Raw genomic sequence first — 22,295 nt, forward strand, 5'->3', positions numbered from 1 at the left:
GTAGTATTTTATTTTATTTATTTATTTATTTTGAGACAGGGTCTCACTGTGTCACCCAGGCTGGAGTGCAGTGGTGCGATCTTGGCTCACTGCAACTTCCTTTCACCTCCTGGGTTCAAGCAGTTCTCCCGCCTCAGACTCCCGAGTAGCTGAGACTACAGGTGTACGCCACCACATTCAGCTCATTTTTGTATTTTTTGGTAGAGACGGGGTTTCACCATGTTGGCCAGGCTCTTCTCGAACTCCTGACTTCAAGTGATCCACCTGCCTCGGCCTCCCAAAGTGCTGGGATTACAGGCGTGAGCCACAGTGTCCAGCCAGAGTAGTATTTTAATATCACATTTAAAATGCACTAAGTTGGCCAGGCTCAGTGGTTCACACCTGTAATCCCAGCACTTTGGGAGGCTGAGGCGGGCAGATCACGAGGTCAGGAGTTCGAGACCAGCCTGGCCAACATAGTGAAACCCCATCTCTACTAAATATACAAAAATTAGCCAGGCATGGTGGTGTGCTCCTGTAGTCCCAGCTATTTGGGAGGCTGAGGCAGGAGAATCGTTTGAACCCAAGAGGCAGAGGTCGCAGTGAGCCAAGATCATGCTACTGCACTCCAGCCTGGGCAACAGAGCGAGACTCTGTCTCAAAATAAATAAATAAATAAATAAATAAAATAAAATGCACTAAGCTAAAGATGAATTATTTGGTTTGGATTTGTCTAGATCCTTAAGTTGTAATTATGTGCAATTTTTTCTCGCTTTACTAAAAAAAAATGGACAGAGGATACAATAGAACTAATAAAAATATTTCAGTGAATAGAGACAGACCTGAATACTGTCATTTAATAAACTTCTAGTACTAAAGTGTATTCTTTTTTTTCACATGCTTTAGTAAGGAAGCAATAAAATTAATAATGTTTGTTGTAATAAACAGTTTCTAATAAGCAACTTATTCACTAGATGTTTTTCACTATTAGGGAAAGCTCTGTTTTTTCTATTAGACCCTTGATATAGACATTTTCTTTTTATAAAATTTTCCACACATACCGTTTTTTATTAAATATAATGTAATTTGAGAATTTTCCAGTGTTAGGAGAAATAGTATGTTTTACCACACTCCTCCACCCCAAGCTATTTAACTGTCTTTTCCCTATTTTCAAAAAGGCCTCCTTTTCATTTTTTGGAGGAAAAATTTATGTATGATGGTGTGTATTTTTACTTTTTCCTGTGTGTGAGATACTGAGACATAGAACATAGAAAGCAAAGGCTAAAGCATAAAGATTACAATATTTAATTATCTCAGGGTAACATTTAGGCTTTTGAAGTTAGTGTTAAGTAGTATCATAGATAAGTACTAATCAAGAGTTAGAACTAATAACTATCTTTTCCCCTTTCTCCGAACTTGCTGAGGGGAAAAGGATGTCCTGTGCTACTGTCAATTGCTGTATATAATTGAAAAATCCTGATAATGATTGTCCATTTTCACTTAGCGTGGACATTTATCAGGAAGCTACATGACATCAAAGAAGGGTCAACATAACAAAAAATTTAAAAGTAAAGAATATGATGAGTACAGCACCTACAGTGATGACAACTTCGGTAACTACAGTGATGACAACTTTGGTAACTACGGTCAGGAAACAGAGGAAGATTTTGCCAATCAGCTGAAACAATACAGGCAAGCTAAAGAAACCTCAAATATTGCTTTAGGGTCATCATTTTCTAAAGAATCAGGGAAAAAACAGAGAATGAAAGGAGTTCAGCAAGGTAAGTTTGAAATTACAGTCTGTCTTAGAATGTGAGAACCTTATTAAAACAGGCAGCAATGGAGTAAAAACTTAGAAACTTATCCCCGCTCAAGATTAGCTTATTCTTGTAGAACCTAAATTCATTTTCTTTTATTTTGTAGACCTTGAGAACAGAATCTACAAATATTTCAATCTGTATGATACATGAATATTTCAGTTGGAAAGATATTCTAATGATTTAAAAATACATAAAAATGCAATACAACTTTCTTATATTTTTCCCCTTGCTTCTGTATCATGTCAGTATACAGTTGTCTCTGTTGCTGTATGTATTGTTTTAAATTTAGACCAGCTGGGAAGCTATTCTTTTATTAGGCTTTAAAATATAGCAGTCATTTTTGCTAAGCAAATGTGCATGGACTATGAACATCCTTTAAAATTGGAGATAAAAACATAATCTAAAGACATTTCTGCACTGATCACCTGTTTATTTGCAATATTGAATTACATGGTCCCTGGAGAGACCAGGACAAGTTGCCAGCTCTTGACAATAAGTGAAGAAACTGGGTCATGTAAGGCTCAAATCAGCCTTTAGTATTGGCTAGTCAATATATCTGCTTCAGGAAAAGTGGAGCAATATGAGACTGAAATGAAGTAGTGACGAGCCACACTCTGTATAACTACCCTTTAATTATCTTTGCATACAGGAATCAGTTATGAGTAAATTTGGTTATTTCTATGACTATTTTTTCTCGATTTCCTAGCAAAATTTCTTTGAAAAATATGAATGTAGGCTTTAGCTGAAATAAAGGGAAAATAATTCTTCTACACATATGCTGTTGTACTGAGCAAGTTTGTTCCTGTAGTCTAGATGTTGTGGTATCAGGGATCATCCCACTTGGACAATAAGGGTAATGCAAAGAAGTCTTCCTCATCCCTTCCCACCTGGGGCTTTTCTTTTCAAGCTCCTACTTGTTTGTGCTCTTAAAGAACTGAGTATTGGCCAGGCCAAGGGCTCACACCTAAAGTCCCAGCTACTCAGGAAGCTGAGGAGGGAGGATTGCTTGAGCCCAGGACTTCAAGGTTACAGCGAGCTATGATCTCACCACTGTACTCCAGTCTGGGTGACAGAGTGAGACCCTGCCTCTAAAAAGAAAAACTAATTTTTGTAATTTGGGTATCTTTTTACATACTTTTAAATACCAAGTTTTTCAAAAACAAAAGAAGTATAATTTTTCCTGGAGATATATGTGTATATATCTACTCAAAATTACCAGTGGAAATTTGATTTGCTACTAATTAACCACTGATACCTACAATGTCTTCCTTAAATAGGAATATAATATTTGATTCTCTTAAAAACAGAAAGCTTTGTTAATGATCTTATGCTAAGGAAAATTAAAAAGAATAAAACTTGATTTTGCTTCTCTAGCCATGTGTATCCTTGTTCCTTGCCTTTCCATATTGTTAACATCCCTTAAGAAACAGTACCAAGGAGATAAGATATAAAGATTAAATTTTTTTCATTGAATCTAGAAGGAAAAAAAAGAATGCACTGTATATTTTAGACTATTAAAATGTGCTGTTCCTTATAAACGAATAAATTGAAAGGTATGCTGTTTTTCTTTTAAGTACATTTTAACTTTTCTAGGTATTGAACAGAGAGTTAAAAGTTTTAATGTTGGTCGTGGACGTGGCTTGCCGAAGAAAATCAAACGAAAAGAACGTGGGGGAAGAACCAATAAAGGGCCTAATGTGTTTTCAGTGTCGGATGACTTTCAAGAGGTACTAAGAATTTATGTATAAGGAGGGGAGGAGCTTTTTCATCTTTTAATTTATTTGATGGCAAAGAAAGCATTGTGATTTTAATGATACTTCTCTAGTAAATGAAAAATTACCAGCTCAGATAAAATGAATATCAATAACCTCCAAAAAATAGTTGTTAATTAGTTGTGAAACTAATTTACAGATTTTGGTGACTTTGAAATAAAATTATTATGTTTGAAAGAACCTCAAAATAAAATTGATAAGTTTAAAAGCAAAAATATATCCTCTATTAGTCTTCTTTTGTGCTTTTCTTTCCTAGGAATCATCTTCCCCAGATGTAATTGGCAATGAAATGCTAATAGCTCAATATGTAGGGGGGACAAGAAGGGAGGCAGTGGTAAATTAACTTCCTTTTTAGAGTTGAAAAGATTGAAAGAGAAGAAAGGGGGATATAAATGGTTGGAAAGGTGAACTTATGTATGTTACATGTGGTAGATATTCAATAAATATATGTCAAATTGAGTTGAACTCTGAACATGAACTTTTAACCTTGTAGTGACTCCCTGGATTACAGTGGTCCAATTCCTGTATTCTACTACTGTTCTAGTAAGATTTGATTGAATTATAGAGGCAATAGGGGGTCATTAAAAGCTGCAGCTTTGGCTGGGCACAGTGGCTCATGCCTGTAATCCCAGCACTTTGGGAGGCCAAGTCGGGCAGATCCTGAGGTCAGGAGTTCAAGACCAGCCTGGCCAACATGGAGAAACCCCGTCTCTACAAAAATACAAAAATTTGTCGGATGTGGTGGTGCACGTCTGTAGTCCCAGCTACTTGGGAGGCTGAGGCAGAAGAGTCACTTGAACCCAGGAGGCAGAGGTTGCAGTGAGCCGAGATGGCTCCACTACACTCCAGCCTGGGTGACAGAGCAAGACTCCATCTCAAAAAAAAGCTGCAACTTTGTGTGAGAGCTGAGAGGGATAGCTGTATACTATAATTTGAAAATGCTTGGTTTTCTGATCTCTCAGTTTAAAGATAATGGGCAGAGATTTCTTAATATGCACTCCTTAGTATACTGTTTCAGGAGATGTTAACAGGTGTGACCTAAAAAAAGAAGTTCAGACCCAAATAAATTTGCGAAACCCAGCACATGCCATCTGCTTTTGGAGATTCTCAGTTGACATTAATGTAGTAAAGCTTCTGAGCAGCTTAGGGAAAAAGCAGCTTATTTTGTTCAACCCATCATTTACTCAACTACAAACTATTTTTTTCCCTACACACCTACTAACATTCACTGAGCCTCTCACTGTTCCATGGAACAGCAGCTTTGGAATTACTATGGTTATTATTTTAGAATTTTGGGGTGACTAAAAACCTGCCTGTCATCTTCTTAGACACCAGTAGACCTTTAGAATATGCTGATTTCCCTAACCCAAACTAATGCAAATGCTTTCTAAGTAAGCCTGCTCCTATACCCAGTTCTTACACTCTATACATTTAAGCAAAATTAGCTTCCAGGAAAGTGTGACTTTGAGCAAGTTATACCTGTCTCTTTGCCTCAGTTTGCTTAATCTGCAAAATGAGGGTATAGTATTAAGTTAACTCTAAGGGCCCCATCAAGCACAACATTTTAGATGTCTATAGATCTGGGCTATACCTAAAAGATAATCGTGTAACAGAAAAATCAAGATAAAAATACATATCAATCATGTCAGTTTATTGGCCATCATGAGAGACATTTCTTATGATTCCAGAAACAAGTGGGAGTGTGCCAGAGCCCAAGGAAGCAGTTCATGTTCAGGAATGGTCTGCAGGTGGCCCATCCAGAATAGGGTGAACATGCAGGCCACAGCAGAGTGGCCAAGATAGATCCGTCTCTGTCCTAGGCCTTTCAGAGACTATGAGAGTCTCCAAAGCCAAAGAATTCAGGGGTACCTTCAGATTCATCATAATTTTTTTGAAAAATTAAGAGTAGTCATGAAGAAGCAAACTTTCACTGAATTTTAAAGGCTTCTTCATTTTATTGGCCATAATACTCTTAAATTGTTTTAGTGTTTACTGTACCTATTACATTTTTTGTAATAAATATTATTTTCCTGGTAGATCCTTACATTTCCTCTACCTGATATATATTAATATTTTATGCTCTTGTCTCTTCTATCAGTATATCTTCTAAAGTAAGTAAGTTTTAAAATGACCAAGTACAGTAGGTAGCATGGTTTTTTTTCTCCCTCCGTCTCTCTCTCTTTCTCTCCTCCTTTCTTGTATTGTTTTTTCATTCTCAGTACTGTCTTGTAATGCAAAGAATATAGGAGGAGTTGCAAGGCACAATTCCTGAGTTCTGTCAGTCTGCTAACTCGCCATATCTTCTAGGCACTTAATTTTGCCCTAAAAATTTATTTGTTAAAGTTGGTTTAGATTTTCTATAGTACCTTGATTATGGTCAGGTTTCCCATAGCTGTGGACACTGAGATACTTTCTACTCATTTAAGTGGAACTAAACTAAAAAACAAAACAAAACACTTCCTCACCACAATCCTCTATTAAAACAATGAAACATTATTTGGAAGTAATGTATACAGAAGGAGTAAGTTATTAATGAAACGTTAAGTACAACTTGTTGCATTTTTCAGGGTGTGTTTGTGTGTGTGTGTGTGTGTGTGTGTGTGTGTGATTACCTAATTTTTTTACTTTTAATTTCAGAGTTATATTCCTCAGGTTGCTCATTGATTTTTGCATAATTTACTTTCTTTGGCTGTTTATTTTATAACAGCCACGATTCTTTGTACAGAATGCCTATGTGAGCTGGTCATTTATATCTGCTTATTCTAAACGAATCTGTAAACATAAAAATGTTTGTGAATCAAATTTATATAGATTTGAGACACTTTAACTGAATCTGTCAGAGTATATTATAAGCAATTTCATTGTGTTTTCCTGGGGTAAATTAGGTATGTTTATATTTTTAAAACGAATCCCTAGGATTATCTGTTTACTTGGTATTCTTGTACCTTTTTTTAGAATTCTTACAGTAAAATGTGATTTCAGCTGTGAGTGCTGGGGATCAGATTTCAATTTAGACATCTATTGCCTCAGTGTTAGCTGTGAGGCAATTTCTTGTTTTCAGTAGATTGAACTTTATGCTCTATCTTTTAGCAAATTAAGAGAAAAGGGAAAACAGAAATCAAATCAGAAGAGTAAATAGTCATTGAACTCCTATGATGTACAGGGCACAGTGCATGCCAGGTGCTTGAAAAATAATGTTGTTTTTTAGAGTTGATGAATGTAACTCATTACATTTAGCATGGCTAAGCATCATATTTTGCCTTGTTACTCAATCTTATACTTAAAGCAGAAGTTGAATAGGGGACTCAGGAGAAGTAAGGAAAACAAGTAGGGCTATAAGATTTCTTTTCTTTTAATTTTCTTAAGTTTTTTTCTTAACTTTTTATATTTAAAAGTTAAAGGTAATACATGCCATCTGTTTGTTTGCCCTTGTTTTCCCCTAAAGAAAGTACAAAATAACCACACACATAAAATCTCTAATCCTGCCATCCAGAGACATACACTGTAAAATATGGGGGTACCTTCTTTTTGTCTTTTTTCCTTTGCCTTTATTTATTATTGTAGAATTGGGATCAATTTTTTACTTCATAAAATATTGTAAACTTTTTTTTTGTTGTTTGTTTGTTTGTTTGTTTGAGACACTCTCACTCTGTTGGCCAGGCAGGAATGCAGTGGCGTGATCTTGGCACTCAATGCAGGCTCCACCTCCCAGGTTCAAGCGATTCTCGTGCCTCAGCCTCCCAAGTAGCTGAGATTACAGAGGCGTGTGCCACCACACCTGGCTAATTTTTTGTATTTTTAGTAGAAACAGGGTTTCACTATGTTGGCCAGGCTGGTCTCAAACTCCTGGCCTCAAGTGATCCCAAAGTGCTGGGATTACAGGCATAAGCCACCGTGCCTGATCTGTAAACATTTTTTATGATCCAAAGTTGTTGATTTTTTAATGACTGCATAATATTCTACCACGTAAATGTATCATAATATATTTGACCAGTCTTCTAGTTTTAAATGTGTAGAGTGTTTCTCGTTTTTCTGTTTGTTTTACTATGTCAGTATTTTATATGAATAGATCTTTGTGTGTCTCCCTGATAATTCTTTCAAAATAATCCCAAAAAGTACAAGTTGTATGTCAAACAATATGGATATTTTAAAGTCTTTTATAACATACCTATCAGTAATATGAGTGCATATTTTATTGTCTTTGCCCAAATTGAGAATTGTGAATTTTTAAGCTTTTTATAATTTTATTTAAAAATAGTTATTCATCTTCATTAAAGTAGAAAGAAATAGGCTTTTTTTTGCGATCACTAGTAGCATAAGTAGATTACTAGACACATATCTCTCTCCAAATAAATGAATAGCATCGGAATGTTCAATCTTGATCACTTTTCATAGTCAATTTATACTTTTTTCCAGATCAACTTAATCATACATTTTGATAGCTATTAATATTTCATATGCTGCATTCAAATGAAATTTTTTTCTTGCAGTATAATAAACCAGGGAAAAAATGGAAGATTATGACTCAGGAATTTATTAATCAGCACACAGTGGAACACAAAGGAAAACAAATCTGTAAATACTTCCTGGAAGGGAGATGTATTAAGGTAAATTTATAGAGGTATCATAAGTCATTTTAACTTCCAAAATAATCTTTAAAATTGAAGTCTTTTGGGCGATGGTTAATTTTTTTCTCTTCTCATGTAGTTGTAATAAAACTGGGTCCTTAAAATGTATCTTGCATGGAAATACCGTACATTAGAGCTCATTTAATTATGTTCTGGGACAATAACATAATTTGTTGAAATCGGATTTGTTTAAAAGACACATAATGCTACGTGGCAAGTACTGTTCAAAGTACAACTAATATTAAAAGATTTAATCCTACAGTGACCCTACAAAGTAGTTAATGTTATTATCCCCATTTTATTCATGGCACCAAGAGGTTAAGTAAGTTCCCGTGGTAGCTCAGCAAGAAATGATGAGTGCTGGTTGCCAATTCAGGCAGTATCCTGTGAGGTCTTGCTCACTGTGCTGCCTCAATGCATGTAGCTACATCCACTGTCTTGGGCAGGAATTCTAAGGGGTCATTTGAGTTATTATTTGTTCATTATTAAAAACTGAAGATAATGACCATAATTTTACCATGAGACACCATGTAGAAAATTCAGCTGTTGTTTGTTTGTTTCTCTTTGTTTCTTTTTTCTTTCTTTTTTTTTTTTTTTTGTGAATAGGGAGATCAGTGTAAATTTGATCATGATGCAGAGTTGGAGAAAAGAAAAGAGATCTGCAAATTTTATTTACAAGGATATTGTACCAAAGGAGAGAACTGCATTTATATGCATAATATCCTTTATTTAAAATGTATGTTAAATAAAATGCTGGGGTTTTAAAGCATCATTGAGGTTTTAAAAAATAATAAATACACCCTAGAAAGCCTAGTTTGGTTTTAAATTTAAAACAACACATTACATAAACCCAATCTAGTCAAACTTTGTACTTCAAAAGAGCAAACTGACTTTTATTCTTTCGGGAAATGAGATAACTGCCCTTTGGAAAAAATTCTGTGAAGGGAAGTTACTTTAATATAATCAGCTTAAAGTATTTCAAGAGATTGTGCTTCCTGAAGGAGTAGTTGGCAAAGTACTTATTTTATTCCATAATTATTTTACTTAAGTTCAGGAGTAATAAATTATCATTGTGAAAATTATAAAAGTCTTACCAAATCTTACCACTCAATGATAGATGCTGTATATTCTTCCCCACTCCCCCTTGGGAAATATATACATTTAAATTGTATTCCTGCTCCTACCCAAATTGGAATTTCACTATATATAGTGTTCTGGTCCTTTAAAAAAATGTATTCTGCAATTTTTCCATGTTAATTTTCCCCCAAATATCTATCAGGTTGCTCACTACCACTTATGACTGATGAAGCTTTCCCCCACGGAGTTGAAACTCTATCATGGATAAAATGTTTATATATATGGATTTTTTTTCTGGACTTCGTGTTTGGCTCCATGGATTTGTTCACCCTCATGTCTGTCTTGCTTTGTTGTGATTATTTCTACCACAACAGCCACGGTAATATTTGGTAGATTCTGATGTTTAGTTTTCCAGATAAATTTAAATTCTGTTGTCGTGTTTAAAAAATGTGAAAAAAAGAAAGTGAATAAAATGAAAAATGCCTGTTATCATAGATCAAAATGTCAAAAAATGGAACCATGCAATTACCAGAGGAATACATGATGAGTTGGAACAGAAAAATTTCCTGTGTCTCAAAATCCAGAAGCAAAAAGGGAACAGATTGAAATTTTGACTCCATGAAAAAGCTTGCATTTGCAAAACAAATACATATAACATGAGCTAAATAATAAGATAAATAATAAAGTGAGAAAGATTATGTGTAATTTATATCACTTACGAAGAGGTCATACCCTTAATATATATGAGTTTCTAAACATTGAGAAGAAAAATGAGGGAAGAGATACAGATAATTCACAGAAAGAGAAATGCAAATGGTCCCAAAACATATAGAAAGATGTTCAGTCTTGTTGCTAATAAGGGGAATGTAATTTAAGCTGCACTGAGATAACATTTGCAGCTGTGTCACATTTGCAAAAATAAAAAAATCGTGACAGCAAAGTTTGTTAGCAAGGATGTGAGAAAACCTTGATGCTGGCAGTGTCAAAATGGTGCATTCCTATGGAGGAGAGCTTGGTAAATGCAATATGCATTTACCTTTTGACCCAGCAATCCCACATTTTGCAGTTTCTTCGCAATAGACCTGGGCAGTGATTACTGATGGCTGCTAAAATCATGAGGTGAAAAGTTAATTAGGAACTTTACAATTGATAGATGGAGCTGACAACACCTGAAAGGACTGATCAGTCTTAACATTACTAAAAAGAAACAACCAGATATTAAATGCCTTTTGATATGATACAGTAGAGAGTATTTGAATACCATCTATGACGAATATTAAAATTAACAAATGATACAAAAGTAAAAGGGAAAGGGGAACTTCTAGAAATCAATAAAAGTAACTTGGGAGATATATTAACTAGATACAATTTGTGGATCATCTTTATGTCCTGATCTGAAGAAAGGAATTACAAAAACATACTTTTTTAAAAGTCTGGAAACTGTGTATATTGACTGGTTACTAGTTGAAATTAACACATTAATTTTGCCAGGTTGGTAATGAAGTCGTGATTGGTAAGAAAAAGTATTCCTGGCCAGGCATGGTAGGTCACACCTATAATCCTAACACTGAAATGCTGGGGTGCGAGGATTGATTGAGGCCAGGAGTTGGAGACCAGCCTGGGTAACATAGTGAGACACCTCCCCCACTCCCATAACTAATTTAAAGAGGAAAGTGGCCGGGCACAGTGGCTCATGCCTGTAATCCCAGCACTTTCGGAGGCCAAGGCGGGTGGATCACCTGAGGTGAGGAGTTCAAGACCAACCTGGCCAACATGGTGAAACGCCATCTCTACTAAAAATACACAAATTAGTTGGGCATGCTAGCACGTGCCTGTAATCCCAGCTACGTAGGAGGCTGAGGCAGGAGAATCGCTTGAACCTGGGAGGCGGAGGTTGCAGTGAGCCAAGATGGTGCCACTGCACTCCAGCTTGAGCAACAGAGCAAGACTCCGTCTCAAAAAAAAAAAAAAAAAAGGAAAGAAACAATAGAAACAATAGTCCTTATCTGTTGAGAATAGGTATGGAAATATTTACAACAAATGATGAAAGTTGTTGAACCTATGAGGTCAACATGAGGGACTTCATTTTATTATTCTCTCTACTTTGGTATGGTTAATGACCTTCAAACAAACTTAGAAAAAAAATCCTAAGTAATGTCATCCTACAGAGAACCATACTTGCAGTATGGCATAAAGCCTTTCAGACTTCTTTTCTGTGCTGGTATGTATGTATGAATGGACGTGTATATGTTTATACACATAATTTTTTATTTTTGTGAGACGGAGTTTCACTTTTGTTGCCCAGGCTGGAGTCCAATGGCGCGTTCTCCGCTCACTACAACCTCTGCCTCCCGGGTTCAAGTAATTCTCCTGCCTCAGCCGCCTGAGTAGCTGGGATTACAGGCATGCACCACCATGCCTGGCTAATTTTTGTGTTTTTAGTAGAGACGTGGTTTCTCCATGTTGATCAGGCTGATCTCAATCTCCCGACCTCAGGTGATCCGCCTGCCTTGGCCTCCCAAAGTGCTGGGATTATAGGCGTGAGCCACCGGGCCCAGCCTATACACATAATTTTTTACAAAAATGAAATCTATAATGATTGTGAATATTGTATTTTTAAATTTAACATTTACGTTAATATGGACTGTATTTTAATACACAGTGTGTTATAAGGACCTTTTTTTTCCAGATGATTAACTCATTGTCTCATCTTTACTGATTTAAAATGGCATCTTTACCAGACCCTAAATTCTCATTTGTACACAATTCTGCTTCCATACTACTCTTATCTATTGTGGTATTTGATTATTCACCTCTGTAAGAGTATGTTTGATATTTGGTAAGGCAAATACTCCTTCCTTTTTAAAAAAAATGTTGTAATATTCTCAGGTCAGAAGTGATTTGGCACATAATAAAAACAAATAAAATGTAATGAATTTGTCCTATTCAAGAAAAATAAATTTTTTCAGATTTGACATATTTCTTTAGAAAACAAATACTTTATTCTGTTTCTGAAAGCTTTCCATCTATTCTTATGGGGTTTTTGTTACAGTCATGCTGTTTGTAAATAATAATAATTTTACTTCATTTACAACATTTATACCTCTTATTTAATTTTAATTGTATTGGCCACATTTCCAGAAGAATGTTAAATAATAGTGATTGTGGCAGACATAAACATGTTTTAATGATAGTGCCTTTTTGTTTTAGCTTGTGGCTGCAGTTTTAAAGTAAGTTTTAAAAAATTAATTAAGAAAGTCTATTTTTATTTTACTAAGAGGATTTTTTTAAACCTAAAAAAGAAATCTAAAAAAGATTTTGAATTTTATCAGTTGCCTTTTGCATCTGCCAAAATGATCATATAATTTTTTTCTTGACCTTATCAGTGTTTACAATAATAAATTTCCTAAAACCATCCAGCTATTCCCTGAACACACATCACCTGAGAGTGGTATATTTTCCACTATGCTTCTAGATTTAATGTTTTCTTTATAAGTTTGTCTCCAAAATCTTAAGATTAGTCTGTAGTTGATTATTGGGGATATTTGCCTTTAACATGACATATTAAGCCTCTTAATTTTCTTTATAAATATAAGCTCTTGCTACAAAATTTATATAATATTTTATTTTATTGTGAAAAGTAGCAGAGCTTATGTAATTAAAATATAGTGTTTGCTATAATAGTGATAAATGTTTTTTTCCTTTAAAAAGTGGCTTTCTAGTTTTAATAGAGAGAAAAGCTGTTTGAATGTTTTTGTATAATTAAAATATCTAACCTTAATAGAATTAAAAATAAGCTGATGTGATTATAGTAAATTCAGTATAATATATAATAATACAGCCTTATTGATTCAGCACAGTTATGGTTTTGTGTGTGTGTGTGTGTTAAGAACACTTAGCATGAGTTCTACTCCCTTAACAAAATTTTAAGTATACAATACAGTATTGTTGACTATAGGTACAATGTTATATAGCAGATCTCTAGAAGTTAACTATCTTGTCTAACAGTTGTAGGTTTTGGTTTAAAAAAAAATTAGACCTTGATTTTACTTGGTCTTTTCCTTAATATTTTTATTTACATGAATTTCCATGCAAGTTCTATCATAGTGGAGCAAAATGTTACCAGGGAGACAACTGTAAATTTTCCCATGATGATCTAACTAAAGAAACAAAGAAACTTTTGGACAAAGTGAGTAATACTTTTGTACCTTGATTATGTCTCTCCACAAATACATTTGACTTGAATCATATTTTATAAGTGATATTTTATGAAACTGCTGAGAAATTGAAAGTTTACTATTTTATATTTTATTCTATTTGAGCAATATTCTTTACCTTTTTGAACCTCATTCTGTTTATAAAAAATGAGGAGTTAGCTATCTCCAAACCATTTCAACTGTTTTTTTTCTTTCTTTGTCCCTTCCCTCCTTCCCGTCTTCCCTCCTTCCCGTCTTCCCTCCTTCCCTCCTTCCCTCCTTTTCTCCTTCTTTCCTTCCTTCCTCCCTCCCTCCCTCTCTCTTGCTTGCTTGCTTGCTTGCTTGCTTTTTCTTTCTTATTTCTCTCTCTCTGTCTCTTTTCTTTTCTTTTTTTTTGGCAAGGTCTTGCTGTGTTGCCCAGGCTGGGTGTAGTGGCGCGATCTTGGCTCAGCTTACTGCAACCTCCACACCCTGCTCCTTGCCAACCCCCTGCCCTGCACCGCCCCCCGCCCCCTGCCCCCGCCCCTGGGGTCATCCTCCCACCTCAGCCTTCTGAGGTGGGCACTACCATGCCCAGCTAATTTTTGCATTTTTTGTAGAGACAGGGGTTTCTCCGTGTTGCTCGGGCTGGTCTCTTGGGCTCAAGCGATCCAGCTGCCTTGGCCTTCCAAAGTGTCGAGATTATAGGCATGAGCCACTGCGACCAGCCCATTTCAACTTTAATATTATTTTTCTGCTAACCAAACTTAAGTCTTCTAGTTTTAAATGTGAGGAAAAGACTCGCTTTGAAATAGTAATCTTTGCCAATTATTTTTAGGTGTTGAATACTGATGAAGAACTCATAAATGAAGATGAAAGAGAATTAGAGGAACTTAGAAAGCGTGGCATAACTCCTCTTCCCAAACCACCTCCAGGGGTTGGGCTTCTGCCAACCCCTCCAGAGCATTTTCCCTTTTCTGATCCTGAAGACGATTTTCAGACAGATTTCTCTGATGATTTTAGGAAAATTCCATCTCTTTTTGAAATAGTTGTAAAACCTACTGTGGATTTAGCGCATAAAATTGGGAGGAAGTAAGTGAAAAACTTTCAAAATGACATCAAATTTTTTTTTCTGAAAATTATTAAGAAACTAAGTCATACTCCAAGCTAATCATGTAATTAAATGTGGTTAGAGATAGCACATATCTGGCATGCATGCAGATGGTTGCTTCCACCTTTGTTTTCTGTTCCCACTTGCTGCTTGCCATCAGTGCTTTCCCATATGGAATCCTTATACAGCTTCTGAAACCTGTCAGCGTAGTAATCCTGAAGGACCCTGCCTGGTGGGTGGATTTGGCATTTTCACTTGATTATGAGGCTGCATTGTCATTGATAATGCCTGCAGATTGTGGGAAATAGGTCTCCACATATTTGATTATTTTTGAAGAGCAATTCCTTAGGCTATTGGCGGAAAACCTCTGGATCCAGATTTTCATTTTCTAACACCACCATTCCAGCCCTGCTGCCAGTCCCCCAGCGTCTGTGCACCTGGGCCCTAGCATTCGTTTAGTCCTGACAACTCAGGAAAGCAAGGAGGTCTCAGCCAATGAGGAACAAGAAATCTATAGCAAATATCACAATTCATTTGAACCATTAAAAGTATTTCTACTAATGTCAACAAGATAAGTATGTCCACTATTTTGGTAATATTATATATTGTATCCTGGTCAATGAAATAAGAGAAATAAAAGTTATAAAGATTAGAAGTGGAGTGGCAGCCTAATTATTTGGGAAGTTTCCCTCAACCCAAAGGAATCAACAGACAAAACTATTGGAAATAATAATTAAATTAGCAAGATGTCAAGAAAGAAGAGCAACATTCAAAAACTGAAGGTCTTTTTATATGCCAGCAATAACCAATTACAAATTGTTACAAAAAGTTGGATGTTTATATAGTGGATTCTAATTTTATTGTAAAAGGTTATATATGCCTGAAAAAGGGGACTAGTAGGAGAGAACCAATAAAAATTTTATCTCTGGGTAGTGGGATTAGGGGTGATTCTTATTTATCTTTGTACTTTTCTGTGTTTTTCAAAACAGTAAGTTTTAGAACAGCTAACGGTAAGCAGCAAGTGGGCTAAAATGAAAGCATGAGGTTTATTTCGTGTTTCTACCTATCGACGATATGGAACAAATTGCTTCTTAAACACACAGTATTCTATTCTGATGTAAAAAAAGTACTTAACCAATATCTGTTTAGAAGTGTTAACATTCTTGTTTGTTTCTTTTTCTTCAAACTAAGAAATATTATTATTTCTGTCTACAGGCCACCAGCATTTTATAACAGTGCCTCACCACCAGGACCACAATTTCAGGGAAGCAGTCCACACCCTCAACATATCTATAGTTCTGGATCAAGTCCAGGTCCTGGACCTAACATGTCTCAGGGACACAGTAGTCCTGTGATGCACCCAGGCTCCCCTGGACATCACCCATGTGCAGGACCTCCTGGTCTACCAGTGCCACAGAGCCCACCTTTACCACCTGGTCCACCTGAAATTGTAGGTCCTCAAAATCAAGCTGGAGTACTTGTTCAACCAGACACATCTTTGACACCACCAAGTATGGGTGGGGCTTACCACTCCCCAGGCTTTCCAGGACATGTGATGAAAGTACCCAGAGAGAATCACTGTTCTCCAGGTTCATCATACCAGCAAAGTCCTGGTGAAATGCAGCTCAACACCAATTATGAGTCCCTGCAAAACCCAGCTGAGTTTTACGATAATTACTATGCACAGCATTCTGTACATAATTTTCAGCCACCCAATAACTCTGGTGGTAAGTTTACTTTTTGAAATAATTTATTCCTAATTTAAAATACAGTCCTATTTTTCATTAAAAGCATGATAGAAACGTATGTTTTAAGTAAAGCTAAGTAAAATTGATAAGATTGAAACCTTAAAATGTTTTCAGTTTGCCAAACTTCTGAAACAGTAGAATTTTAGATAACTTTTAGAAATATTTTAAATGACATCATTTGATAATCCAGTGTGCCTGTTATGAAAGCTTTCATTTCTTATGACTGGTGAAGTTTTGTGCTCACTCAATGACTGTCTCTCCCCATGTTATACATGTAGATGGGATGTGGCATGGTGAATTTGCCCAGCAGCAGCCTCCTATTGTTCAAGACTCACCTAACCATGGGAGTGGGTCTGATGGCAGCAGCACTAGGACAGGCCATGGCCCTCTGCCTGTACCAGGCCTCCTCCCGGCAGTGCAAAGAGCTCTTTTTGTCAGACTTACTCAGAGATACCAAGAAGATGAAGAACAAACCAGCACCCAGCCTCATAGGGCACCAAGCAAGGAAGAAGGTGTGTCAGAAGTTATTAATAGCATCTACCTATTTGGATGGGTTAAAATTTTTAAATGGCCGAGGCAGGTGAATCACCTGAGGTCAGGAGTTCGAGACCAACCTGGCCAACGTGGTGAAACCCCATCTCTACTAAAAATGCAAAAATTAGCTGGTCGTGTTGGCATGTGCCTGTAGTACCAGCTACTCTGGAGCTTGAGGCAGGAGAATCGCTTCAACCTGGGAGGCAGAGGTTGCAGTGAGGCTAGGCAACAGAGTGAGACTCAGTCTCAAAAAAAAAAAGAATTAAAAATGAGCTCTCACTTCTATTTCCAATGTATTTCATAGCTACTGTCTTGTGGTTGATTGTGGTTTCAGTGCCATTAATTGCATTAATACTTAATTGCAAAAGGTTTGACTTGAAGCAGTGAAAAGATCTGAAGCTAGAGTTCAAGGTTGTGCAGACTTGCAAGTAATTAAGCCTTTTGCTTTTTTTTTCTGAAGAAAATACATAGAACAGGAAAAGGACACCTTTCAGTTTAAGGATTTTGAATTCTAGCCCAACTTCAAAATGATTCAGTTATTAGAGATATTTTTATGTCATAGGCTGTATAATTAAGGATCTGCTATAATAAGAAATATTTTTAAATATAAAAAGATTATATGGAAACTAAGTTTATCTTAGTATTTTTGATACTGGTAAGTATACAACAGTTAGTTAATTCAGTAAAGGATGAGAAAAGTTTAAAGCATCCAGTTCTGTTTATGAATTACAAAACTGATGTTTGGCCACTCTTAAACATGACATTTATGAAAAACTATGTAAAACTATGTAACGCTAGGTAGCTACAAGCTATTATATGAGCATTTAAAATATATATATTTATAATTTTTAAATTATTTTTGTGGGTACGTAGTAGGTATACATATTTATGGAGTACATGAGGTATTTTGATAGAGGCATGCAATGCATAATAATCACATCAGGGTAAATAGAGTATCCACCACCTTAAGCATTTATCCTCTGTGTTACAAACAATCCAGTTATACTCTGTTTTTTTTTAAATGTACAATTAAATTATTATTGACTATAGCCACCCTGTTGTGCTATCAAATACTAGGTCTTATTCATTCTGTTAAACTTTTGGTACCCATTAACCATCCCCACTTCCTCCCTATCTGCCAGCTACCCTTCCCAGTCTCTGGTAACCATCCTTCTACTCTCTATGTCCATGAGTTCAATTGTTTTAATTTTTAGCTCCCACAAATAAGTGAGAACATGAGAAGTTTGTCTTTCTATGCCTGGCTTATTTCACTTAACATAATCACCTCCAGTTCCTTGTTGTTGCAAATGACAGGATCTCATTCTTTTTATGGCTGAATAGTACTCCATTGTGTATATATGCCACATTTTCTTTATCCATTGTCTGTTTTTTGTTTTGTTTTGTTTTTAAGACAGAGTCTCACTCTGTTACCCAGGCTGGAATTCAGTGGCACGATCTCGGCTCACGGCAACCTCTCCCTCCCAGGTTCAAGCAATTCTCGTGCCGCTGCCTCCTGAGTAGCTGGGATTACAGGTGTGCACCACCATGCCCAGCTAATTTTTATATTTTTAGTAGAGATGGGGTTTCACTGTGTTGGCCAGGCCAGTCGCGAACTCCTGACCTCAGGTGATCTGCCTGCCTCGGCCTCCCAAAGTGCTGGGATTACAGGCGTGCGCCACCGTGCCTGGCCATTGTCTGTTGGTGGACACTTAGGTTGCTTCCAAATCTTGGCTGTCGTGAATAATGCCGCAGTAAACATGAGAGTACAGATATCTCTTTGATATACTGATTTCCTTTCTTTTGGGTATATACCTAGCAGTGGGATTGCTGGATCAGATGGTAACTTTATTTTTAGTTTTTTGAGGAACTTTCAAACTGTTCTTCATAGTGGTCGTACTAATTTACTTTCCTACCAACGGTGTATGAAGGTTCTCTTTCCTTCACATCCTTGCCTGCATTTGTTATTTCCTGTCTTTGGGATAAGACCCATTGTAACTGGGGTGAGATGGTATCTCACTGTAGTTTTGATTTGCATTTCTCTGATGATGAGTGATGTTGTGCACCTTTTCATATACCTGTGTGCCATTTTTATGTCTTCTTTTGAGAAATGTCTATTCAGATATTTTGCCCATTTTTAAATAGGATTATTGATTTTTTTCCTGTAGAGTTGTTTGAGCTCCTTATATATTCTAGTTATTAATCCCTTCTCAGATAGGTAGTTTGCAGATATTTTCTCCCATTCTTTGGATTGTCTTATCATTTGTTTCCTTCACAATGCAGCCTTTTAACTTGATGTGATCCCATTTGTCCATTTTTGCTTGGTTGCCTGTGCTTGTGAGGTATTACTTAAGAAATCTTTGCCCAGACCAGTGACCTGGAGAGTTTACCCAATGTTTTCTGGTAGCAGTTTCATAGTTTGAGGTCTTAGATTTAAGTATTTAATCCATTTTGATTTGATTTTTGTATATGGTGAGAGATAGGGGTCTAGTTTTACTCTTCTGCATATGGATATCCAGTTTTTCCCAGCACCATTTGTTGAAGAGATTGTTCTTTCCCCAGTGTATGTTTTTAGCACCTTTGTCAAAATCGGTTCACTGTAGATGTATGGGTTTGTTTCTGGGTTCTCTGTTCTGTTCCATTGGTCTGTGTGTCTGTTTTTTGTTAGTTCATTTTTTTGTTTTTGTTTTTGATTTTTCTTGAGATAGGGTCTCACTCTGTTGCGCAGTGGTGCGATCTCGGCTCACCACAACCTCTGCCTCCTGGGTTCATGCCATTCTCCTGCCTCAGCCTCCCAAGTAGCTGGGACTACAGGTGCGCGCCACCATGCCCAGCTAATTTTTTTGTATTTTTAGTAGAGACAGGGTTTTTCCATGTTGGCCAGGTTGGTCTCAAACGCCTGGCCTCAAGTGATCTGCCTGCGTCGGCCTCCCAAAGTGCTGGGATTACAGGTGTGAGCCACTGTGCCCAGCTTATGTGTCTGTTTTTTATGGAGGTACCATGCTGTTTTGATTACCATAGCTCTGTAGTATAATTTGACCAAGTAATGTGATTCCTCTAGTTTTGTTCTTTTTGCTCAGGATAGGTTTGGCTATTCTGAGTCCTTTGTGGCTCCATATAAATTTTAGGATAGTTTTTTCTATATCTGTGAAGAACTCTATTGGTATTTTAATTGGAACTGCATTGAATCTGTAGATTGCTTTGGGTAGTATGGACATTTTAACAATATTGATTCTTCCAGTCCATGAACATGGAATATCTTTCCAATTTTTGGTGTCCTTTTCAGTTTCTTGCATCAATGTAAGTGAACATTTTTTGTTACATTTTCAAAGAAGATATTATTAATTCTTCATTTACCTAACATCACAGGAGAATGAAGGATTCCTAATAAGTGAATTTCCTGTACAATTTAAATTATAAACATTTTAATAGCAATCTTTCAGCTAGGCACAGTGGCTTACGCCTGTAATTCCAGCACTTTGGGAGGCCAAGACGGGTAGATCACAAGGTCAAGAGATCAAGACCATCCTGGCCAACATGGTGAAAGCTCGTCTCTCCTAAAAATGCAAAAATTAGCTGGGCATGGTGGTACTTGTCTGTAGTCCCAGCTACTCGGAAGGCTGAGGCAGGAGAATCGCTTGAACCCGGGAGGCGGAGGTTGCAGTGAGCCGAGATCATGCCATTGCACTCCAGCCTGGGTAGCAGAGTGAGACTCTGTCTCAAAAAAAAAAAAAAAAAAAAAACGTAATATTTTGATAGTCTTAAAGTTTTATGTTTTCGTGAACAAAGATATTAAAACTTTTAGATAATAGAAAATTTTATTCTATAATGTTATATAATTGGTAATGTTCTATGGGAGTTGTTGGCTCTGATACAGAAATATTTTGAACAGCTAGGTTTACTTGTGTTTGTGTTAATTTTTATGGATTTTAATGCTTTTATGCATTTTATCTCTGCTTTGATAAAAAGCTGCTAATTATCATTTTTTATCTAATATCTGTTTTCCACCAGCCTGTCTCTATTCTTCTACTCTCCCTCTGTTACTATTTTCACTCACATTTAAGAAAGATTTTAAATATGCTTTATAAATCATAAAATATATATATATAATGCTTATAAAATATATTAATATGGGAATGAAAAGAAAGTAAGGATAGAAGTAACAAATACTATGAGGAGTGAAATTACTGTACAGAAATATTTAAAGTAATTTCAGCAGGTAAAAGTGAATCACAAATCCATCTGTAGATTTCCTTGATGTCAAAGAGAAGAAAAGAGATCTGGTGTGTAGAAGTAGTTTTTTCAGATACTGAGATCTGAGTAAAACTTTTTGCAATTGCGACATACCATATGCTGTTTTAACCCACATTCTACCCTAAATACCAATGCTTGTTTTGTAAGTTTGCTTTGTTCAAACTAACCCTGTAACACTAAAGTTCCTTGTAGTAGGCATGCATTAGTGAGCAGTGAGATGAGGTAAAACTGAGAATATCTAGGATATTCTGCTGATCCAAGATACTCTAGGACGGAGATACATATATGCATATACAGTATATCTATATATCTGTATTCCATATTCTGACTCTTACGTTCTGGCACAAATGTGAACAGTAGATACCTTGTGGCCAATTCAGAGCCAACCTGTGTATATTTTAATGGAGAGGAGGGAGAATCACCCTTCTGAAACATCAGTTTGTAATTCCTTCTGCTAGAGAAAAGACTTATGATAGGTAGGCTTCTTTAGGTAGGCTTCTTAAACTTGTGTCTAATACGCTAGAGTTAAATAGGCTTTAAGGGTAAGATTCAAAGTGTTCTCATAAAGTATGTAAGTTTTAGGATGGTAGGTTTTTTTTTTTTTGAGACGGAGTCTTGCTCTGTCGCCCAGGCTGGAGTGCAGTGGCTCCATCTCAGCTCACTGCAAGCTCCGTCTCCCAGGTTCACGCCATTCTCCTGCCTCAGCCTCCTGAGTAGCTGGGACTACATGTGCCCGCCACTGCGCACGGCTAATTTTTTTGTATTTTTAGTGAAGACGGGGTTTCACTGAGTTAGCCAGGATGGTCTCGATCTCCTGACCTCGTGATCCACCCGCCTCGGCCTCCCAAAGTGCTGGAATTACAGGTGTGAGCCACTGTGCCCAGCCAGTTTTGTTATTTTTAAAGTTAATGTTTGAATAGCTAATATAGTCACACAGGTCAAATATCTAAACATATAATAAAGAGTAAATGAAAAGTCTCTACCCCATTCCTCATTTGCTCAGTTTCCATTGCTCCTTAACCATCACTTTCAGTGTTTTGTTTTCTTTTTAGTCCATTGTTAACTTGATAAATTCAGAGCTAGGAAGCTTAAGGAATGCTCGATTTGAAGAGACCTAGCACATTTTAGAATGCTAACAGCATTTTCCTTTCTCCTACAGCACACCACACATACAACACACATATCTGAATTCCCTTTGGC

General features: G+C 36.5%; 1 protein-coding gene across 2 annotated transcripts in view; it reads left to right on the forward strand.

Annotated features, from left to right (window-relative positions):
- ZC3H6 (zinc finger CCCH-type containing 6) overlaps positions 1 to 22,295 on the forward strand; it is a 60,373-nt gene that overhangs the window by 33,088 nt on the left and 4,990 nt on the right. For both annotated transcript variants that reach the window (XM_054472132.2, XM_063648558.1), the window contains exons 4-11: positions 1,484 to 1,760; positions 3,393 to 3,526; positions 8,062 to 8,178; positions 8,806 to 8,917; positions 13,356 to 13,465; positions 14,290 to 14,543; positions 15,778 to 16,289; positions 16,589 to 16,822. In XM_054472132.2, coding sequence (XP_054328107.1) covers positions 1,484 to 1,760; positions 3,393 to 3,526; positions 8,062 to 8,178; positions 8,806 to 8,917; positions 13,356 to 13,465; positions 14,290 to 14,543; positions 15,778 to 16,289; positions 16,589 to 16,822 — 1,750 coding nt within the window. The remainder of the gene's footprint in view (positions 1 to 1,483; positions 1,761 to 3,392; positions 3,527 to 8,061; positions 8,179 to 8,805; positions 8,918 to 13,355; positions 13,466 to 14,289; positions 14,544 to 15,777; positions 16,290 to 16,588; positions 16,823 to 22,295) is intronic.

Source organism: Pongo pygmaeus, chromosome 12 (genome assembly GCF_028885625.2).
Source record: "Pongo pygmaeus isolate AG05252 chromosome 12, NHGRI_mPonPyg2-v2.0_pri, whole genome shotgun sequence".
Lineage (NCBI taxonomy): Eukaryota > Metazoa > Chordata > Mammalia > Primates > Hominidae > Pongo > Pongo pygmaeus.